The sequence below is a fragment of the Belonocnema kinseyi genome, chromosome 6, assembly GCF_010883055.1.
Source record: "Belonocnema kinseyi isolate 2016_QV_RU_SX_M_011 chromosome 6, B_treatae_v1, whole genome shotgun sequence".
Classification (NCBI taxonomy): domain Eukaryota; kingdom Metazoa; phylum Arthropoda; class Insecta; order Hymenoptera; family Cynipidae; genus Belonocnema; species Belonocnema kinseyi.
The window spans coordinates 82,718,471-82,727,076 of record NC_046662.1 but is presented as its reverse complement, the minus strand read 5'-3'; the positions used below and the strand labels follow the sequence as shown (position 1 = coordinate 82,727,076).

Here is an 8,606-nt window from a genome sequence, read left to right as displayed (position 1 = left end):
AACTCTTTTTATCAAAATTTCACAAGAATTTAGACCCCCCTCCCTACTCTAAAAAGTATTACGTAATTTATGGATAGCCCCTAATAACTAACAATACATTACAATACGAATGCTTATACGACTTTGAGCGCTGGTTTCTAGTTTCCTCTTCAAAAATGGGTTAGTTACAGATAAATTAATCGAAAAAGTTTTCATTTTTGACAAGAGAAATTGATTTTACGACAATGATATTCAACATCTCTTGGGATTTTAGAAACAAAATTCGGAGATGGTACCCATCGTAATTTCTTTAAATCTATTTATTAATCTTAATCACCATGGCCTCCACATATCTCCATTTGAGGGGCCAGCATTAGCATAGTGTCTTGCATCACCATTGGCTACTCTTTCTAACCTAATCCTCCCTGACAGATCTTCTGCTGAAGCTGCATGATCTCCATTTATCCTGAAGCAACCAACAGTGGCACTCGTCGAAGCAACAGAACTCGACGGTTCCTGGTACCTTGGCCTCTTTTCAGATATTGACAGAAGACCTTCTGAATGGTGTCTTTTAAGACCCTCTTTTCTTGAAAGTGGTCCCCGATTGTACGTCTTATCAGTGATAACTGACAACGGTTGTCTAGAAATGTGCGATATTGACCCATTGACCATCCCATCAGTTTCATGAGACACAAACTCCCTCCTAACCGGAGTACTGATATCAGTTTTAGGTTCAACAAAAACTGGAATAGGTGACTTCCTATCGCTTGAAGAACTGATCTGAGGCTTCTGAGTCTCCGGGGATGAAAAGCTCTTCGAGGATGCTGTACTCTGTTCAGGAACCTTGAACTGATGGTGATTAGGAGATTGCGCATGTGGATAATGTTCAGAATGGTGGCTCTCGTCATAACTAGATGTCGAAGTTGATGGGCTTAGAAGTGGACTATGGGGTCGTTGAACTACTGTAAATGCTGATGACTGACCGATTCTCGCTGAACTTTCCGGAGCTGGCGGAAAGAAGGGAAAATTGGCAGAAATTCCGGCTGATTGTGGAACCAGCAGAGCTAATTCTCCAGTTGGTAGGCGACTTGGTATGAGCTGGACACCACTTGGAATTTGTATTCTTGCACTGCCATTGTTGTTTTCATCTCCGTTTTGGAAGTCGTTTTGGAAACCGACTTTGACTTCAGGATAAAGTCGTTCTGGCATATATGGCACGTAGTGGCTGTAGAAGGGAGCAACCTGTTGAAGGTGGCTTACACAGTTGTTGAGGTGAGAGACCAGACGTTGCTTGACAGCTGGTTCAACGTTCTCCAGATGACTCACGTACCGTGACACCTCGGTTGCACACTCGGAAAACCCTGACCGAAACTTGGTCAGCACTGCCGGGTCAGTTGCGACCGCGGTACTGAGTTGCTGGCGCTGTACGGTCTGCAAATGTTTCACTGTCATTTCGAGGATGTCTGCTTTTTCGAGCTTCGAGTGTCTGCTTGGCTGTAACAAAAAGAAAATTTCTTGTTAATATCGAATTTATTTATTGTTAGTAATAACAGTTTTTATACTATTATTGTTTTTGATGTTTTATGGATGTTAAATATTAAACGGCCAATGTTTGTAAATTAGGATATCATAATATTGGATGAATAAAAATTCGAATAGAAACAAAATTGTATGCATCTAAATTTTGATCCTTTGAAAGTTGATACCAACAAAGTAATAATTGAATGTTAGAGTAATTGTTTGAATATCAGGTAAGAGATAATTATAGTTCAATAAACCCTATAATCTGATGAAATTACTTTTTTTAAATTTGTTTTAGGGTATAACACCCTCCAGAAATCGAAGTAGCGGAAGATTTATATTTATCAATTTACCCTATTGTAGATGGTAAGAGGGTAACTGTATCGCCGGTCGGTATAAAAGAGGTGCTACCTTATCCACAAAAGATTATTTAAAAAATGTCTGGTTATGTACCTTAAGGGTCTTGAATGGATAGATAATTTTTACTTCGGATAGGTACCAATAACGAAAGGTAGAAATCTGTCTTGATAACAATCGAGATGCATCCCCTATCTCAGAATAAAGATTATCAACTTATCATACTTATTTTCAAATTAAACGCTTTATGGAAGATTTTAAAGAACTCTAGCATAATTTTGTGCAAGAAGAACCAAACTGACGAGTCTTTGATTTTAATTTTTTTATCTTTTAACATTCCACTTGCAGGGATCCGATTGTGCGACTTATTCCACTTTTTGGAAAAATGCGACCAATTTAAAAAAATAATAATTTTACTTTTTTCCTTGTTTTCAAGGGACTTCTGCTTTTATATTTTTTCACTGAAATGTGAATTAAATTGTTACAACCTAATAAGAATTTAGTTATTTGATTAAATGCATTTCTTTTGATTAAAGGTAAAACTATTTGGTTGCAAATGCAATTATTTGACTAAAAAACAGTTTTTTTATTTAAGAAATGTAACTGTTTGGTTAAAAACTCGTATATCTTTCTTGAAAACTATTTATTTTATAAAAATTCAACTTTTCAGGTTGCTCATTCAAAAGTCCTTTAAAAAATCGCCTTTTTGGTGTTAAAATTCAACTCTTTTGTTCAAAATTCGTCTTTGGGTGAAACATTCAACTACGTCTTAAATTTTAGGAATTTAAAGCCTTTCATATTGAATTTAGTATTGTATCTTTACTTACTCCTCTATTATTTTCCTATTTTCCTGAAAAATTTACTTATATCCCTATATAGATCAGAGAATAGTTTGGTCTGTGAAGTATGAAGTACTAACAAATGAATTATTTCATATTCATATTATACAGTCTTAAATTAAAAGCCTTGATTGTGAAGTGATTTAACATTTAAAAGGTTTAAAATAAATATTCATTGAGTTCAAAATTAATGTAAATTATAAACTTGTCTCATTTGAAAATAAACGAACTTGACCAGTATAACAGTTCAGTCAGAAATATTGTAAACTCAGATTCAGAATCCTTCAAGCTGAATGACTGTTGTTTTAACTATAGAAATTATTTTGATTGTGTAAATAATATTTGAAGGGTGGAAGTGCATAAGTAGATAATCAAAAAATCGGAATTTTTCAGTAAAGCGAAAAAACATTGTGTAAAATCGAAAGCACCGTTTAAATATAAGACAGGAGTCCACATTTGAAATGACGTGCTACTGATTCAAGTCCAACTAAATTCTATTATAAAACAATATAAAAATTTAAGAAAATAAATGTGTCATCTGAAAATCATAAATTGACATTCACCACAAATTGCAACAGCTATTGTAGCTAGGCTGTGCTGCAGATTGCGATGAAAAGTGTAATTTTTAGGCTTAATTCTATATTCTCTGTTCCTCAACAAATAAAATCAATATTCAAGTCATTCAGTGCCTGCTGCTTCTTTGTTTAGTTATCTTTCAAAACTTGATACGACGTTTTTCGAAATTCCATTCGACTTTTTTTGAAAATTTATGCGACTAATGCGACTTTTTTCACCATGACTCCTATACTATAAATATTATATGAAAAAGATGTAAAGTGTATTTTCAGCAATTGAGAAGGTTGATGATGCAAGAATTCGAGGCGAATGGGAAACGAATTTAAAAGGAACCGCTCGACCTGATTGAAATAAGTTTCGTCGTGGGAATTGGAAACCCGTTACTTGTTGTATCGGATCCTCAGCATGTAGAATCCATTTTTCGGATTCTTCCAGAAAACTGGTCTTTCTTCAAAAACCATGCGAGATTCCAAAACCCCTTAGCAGCCCTTTAACCACCAATAACTCTGAATGGTGATTCAGCGCCCCCGAGATTCTATTGTGTCTTGGCTATCCTCGAGATTTGTATCCTCGAGAAGCTTAGCATTCGCATTTTTATGTTGAGCTCTCAGCCACATTCACAATGGGCGTGGGAGTCGACGCATGGCTCGGTTACACATCGCGTTTTATCATAAAGAGTTGCTTCTCCGTGGGAATCCCATTCAAGGCGAGAGTCACGAAACCATCGACTTCGTTTTGACAAAACTGGACTTTGTCATTCATCAAAATTGGAGTAAGAATCCACTAGATCAGAAAACCGGGAAATGACATTGAATTAATTTTTGTGGCTGTGCATTTATGAATTTTTAGAAGAAAAATCTATCTAATTATATCAATTATCAAAAACTTCATATCAAATGATATAATGCAATTTGGAATAAGTTTGATGGCAACTTTTTTTTTATTCCAAGTTCAGTTGTTAACTTTTCAAATTAAAAAGTCATTCTGTTTACAATGCTTAATTTTTCGTTTTAGTTATGTTCATTTTAGATTCAAATTGAAAATTCTAGATAAAAAAGTTTTAAATTAATCATATGCAAATATAAATTAATTTTTAAAAAGGTTTTTGACTTCCGAAATTGTCAAAAAATAATCTGTCACATTTCGAAGCCTTTTTTCATTTTGCCGGATATTAAACAAATTCGTAGACAAAATTCGAATCATGCTAAATATATTTAAAAGTTTTGAAAAAGTTACAAAAATAATTTAAAAATAGAGAAGATAGCACAATTTTATTTTTAATTGTAGATGTTTTAACCCTTAAAACCACATTTTGAAGCTTTTTAAGAATTCTGAAAGGTTCAAAGATCATCAAAAAATTGTAAGATTCCTAAGAAAATTTGTTACCTAATTTTTTTATTTTTTTAAATAATTTTAAAACATAATTCAAGTTTTAATTTAAAAAATTTCAGTTTAAAAAAGAAATTCGTTTGCATTCAATTTTTAATGTTTCTAACTTACAATTGTTTACAATGATATAATTTTGAATATTCACAAATTTGTTGATATATTTCTGAACTTTAGAGCATTGAAAATTACAGCGTGATTGCTATTTTTTCAAATCTTATAATTTATGAAAATGTTGCAATTTAATGGAATTTAATTAAAACCCGTTTATTTAAAATATATTAAAATGCTTCTATTTTATGCGTGAATCGTGTGCTTAAACCGTTGTTAAGCCTTAACTTTAAAAGTATGTAAATTTGAAAAAGTTTCCACTTTGAGTTCCTCAATTTTCGGCTCTGTTTTTATAACTTTAAATAAAAAAATGTTAAGTTTCAAGAGTTCGAATCTGTTAATTTTAATGATCGCGAAAAATGTTTGCCAAACAGGAAACCCCCGGGAAATGCCCTCGATTTTTTTTTCTTTGAAATAAGTAATCGCTTAATTAAGGATACCGATATAATGGACCTTGTTATAACATCCATATAAGAGACTTAAAGAAGAAAAAGACATTTTCGACACCCTTCTTGAATCGAGATCATAGACAAGGTACCTGCCAAACTGTGAAACAGGAAAGAGGAGGTAATCCGTCCCTCTATTTTTTATCGATCACAGCATCCAAAAGCTCGAAGAGGATCTTTGAAGATGATACGGTCAACAAAAGAGGCTGCAACCTGAGATGAGTTTTTTAATAATTATTTCGAGGCTCCCAGTTCCCACGAACGCGGGAGGCGTTTCGTACGGTGAAGGAGAGAGAAAGAATGGTGAGAAAATACTGCGAAAGAGAAAGAGGACGAGCGGATGGACATCGGAGCGAGCAGGTAGCGGAAGTCATCTGGAAACAGTGCTGAATTCGCTTCAAGGAGACCAATCTCGTCACAAAGTTTAATTTTTTATTCTTATATGTTTCCAAAATTGAACTGCAAATTTAAATTTTTTCTGATCCAGGTGCCACTCTCAGAATGTGCAATATTAATTATAAAAGGAATATTCAAAACTCCTTTCATTAAAAATTTGATACATTAACTTCATGTTTTAAATTTGCAATAGATTACTTAACAAATTGAGATAAGTAAGACATCCTGTAACAAATTGAGACCACTTTTTATCAGAGTTCGACCCTGTACTGAATGAAGAGGCGAATTGTGAGAGCATCTTGCCTCGTTATGCCCGCCTGAGAAATCAATCTTGCCTGGGTAGTGTTACATGTCGATACAATATCTCGCACAATGGGCCAGGCGCTGAGAACGTTTTTGAAAAAGAACGTCATCAACATTTTTTTTATTGAAAGTATAAATTTATCGATGAAGATTAAAATAGGAGAAAAAAAATACTACATTTGCAACCAAAAAATATAAGCTTTCAATCAAACAGTTGAATTTTAATGCCAAAAAGACGATTTTTTATAAGATGAAGAAAGATGCATTTTGAATAAAATTGTTCAATTTTCAATCCATAAAAGAATTTAACTGAATAGCGGAATTAAAAAATATCTATTAATCAACCAGTTACAGTTACAACCAAATAGTCGAGTTTTAAAGAGAATGGGACGAATTTGAAAGAAATTTGGTATATCCTCAGTCAATAAAATATGAATGTTTAATCAAGCATTTTTATCTTCTAGAAGTATAGTTGTAGTTACATTTTCTAGTAGACTTTTGAACCAAAAATTGTATAGTACATATTTTAATCATAAATCCCCCCCCCCCCAGGCAGTATGAAGTAGTTTTTAAACGACCCTAAAAACTTCTTTTATTTCTCATATAAGCGCCGACAATTGTTTCATTGCGCTAATTCACCAACGCTCTGACATCTCTAAGCAGAACCTAATGAATTAAAATTGAACATTTAAAATACATTAGGTATGCATATTCCGGAAGTCAATCGATATCAAGTTATAAATCAATATGATGACAGGAAATAGAATAAGGATAAGCAGTAATTAAATCGGTAGATGCACCTGACATTCCTTGGGCACCCTTTTTTTCTTACGCTTGAGTGCTATTGTACACTCGCGTGGGACAGTATTTTAATGGTGTGTGAGTTCGTTTCTGGGCAAGTGAATATATATGTGTGAAGCGCGTGTACGATGAACGGGCCTCTTGCCGACTGTTCCCACGCCGAGACATCTAAAACACTAAAACAAAACCTGAACCTACCCCCACCACAACCGTCAAATAAATGCCATCAGTCAGGATGAGAGGACCCCCCTCGACAACCTGATTAAACATGCACGATATTAAACCTTTCTACAGGCGTGATTTCGACACGATCCGCCACTAATTTTTCTGATTAGAGAAGTACTCCTGAACTTTAGGACTTTTATTTTATTCATAATTTTATGCTTTTTATTTTCTTTGTTCACATTAACATTTTGAAACATCAGGTCGCAGATTCAGAGGGAAGATTATCAATAACGCACAGGTTGACATTTGAATTTGCTAAGAGTTTATAAATTAGAAGACCAGTGCCTGCAAATTGAATGTACCTTTTAAATTTGCGAAAGCAGGTGCAATCTCTTTCATACATATTGGCAAAGATACTGTCCAGATATATTTTTATTTAAATACATTCAATCATCTACTTTTGAAATTTCCCTTCAATGATTTTAGCCATAGAAAAATGTAGTTTTAAAATAAGAAAATAAGCTATCATTTATTAGAATTCAAGCATTTTTCAAAAATTGTTAAAATGCTATAATAAGCAAGAATGCAGTTGCAAAAAACATTGTTGAAGTAAATATTGTTTGTAAGTTTCAAACCTGTTTTGGATTTTTGTCACAACAACTAACTTGAAATAGATACACCTTAAAATTTTAACTAATTAAAGTATATCTGAATTTGAGAAAACTGATCGTATATCTAGAACTTTATAGAAAAATTTAGGAAGTATAAAAACTACAAAATGGTATGTATCACAGTAAAAAAGAATACTTAAGAATGTTACACTTTTAATTTTTCTGAAATTTAACGTTTTCAGAATGTAATAATGGTTGAAATTAATGCAATTTCTTTTGTAACTTAAACAGGCGGGTTCAATTTGCGGATAACGGTCTTGCAACTGATGAAATGTAAGAAATGGTTAAACCTCAAGAATTATTTAAAACGTCACAAAGACATGGAGTTGGATATATTCTCAACATTATCGTATTATTTTGAATAAAAAGAGTAAACGCTCTATATTTTCCAGATTAATTAAACCTAACAAAGAAAATTTTGTACGGTATCGAATAAAGTTGTTTACAGATGTAAAATAAAATTTAAATAAAAAATGGTAAAAATACAAAGAATTGATATGATCATCACATTTGATCTGCTTAAATAATTGATTCAAAAATTCAAAAATGACCAGTACATACATGTACACAATCTATAATTATTATCTAGATTGGAATAGGTTTACAATGTTTACATATATATCTAATTTTTAAGAAAATTATATAACCTATAGATAGAAAACACAATTTTAATTATTTTACTTACGTCTTTTTTCATTGCTTCCAGTATAAGGCTCTTTAGCTCATCCAGGCACTGATTTATCCTTGCACGTCTTCGCTTCTCCATGATTGGCTTGTTGCTCTAAAATTAATTAAAAAATTATCGATAAGTAAAGTGGCTTAAATGCATGTGACACCATATGAGACATATTTGGTGTCCCCTTTTTGTTGTTCACAATAATAAATAAAGATCTGGGCATGATTCTTTAAAAAAAAGCAAATTAAAAATGATGACTCCTAATCATTATTTCGTTATTTTTAAATTAGAAGACTGTCCAGACGTTCGTTTCCTTACAATCTGTCATTTTTCAAAGAATCAGCAGAAAATACTTGTTATTGTTGATGAAAACCACAGG

At 32.7% G+C, this 8,606-nt stretch overlaps 1 protein-coding gene across 1 annotated transcript in view; it reads right to left on the bottom strand.

Moving 5' to 3' along the window:
* Window positions 1-299: 299 nt before the first annotated feature.
* LOC117174877 (transcription factor HES-1-B-like) overlaps window positions 300-8,606 on the bottom strand; it is a 9,906-nt gene continuing 1,599 nt past the window's right edge. Inside the window, exons 2-3 of the mRNA XM_033364284.1 lie at window positions 8,237-8,332; window positions 300-1,473 (exon numbers count right to left, since the gene is read on the bottom strand). Coding sequence (XP_033220175.1) covers window positions 313-1,473; window positions 8,237-8,332 — 1,257 coding nt within the window. The 3' untranslated portion in view covers window positions 300-312. The remainder of the gene's footprint in view (window positions 1,474-8,236; window positions 8,333-8,606) is intronic.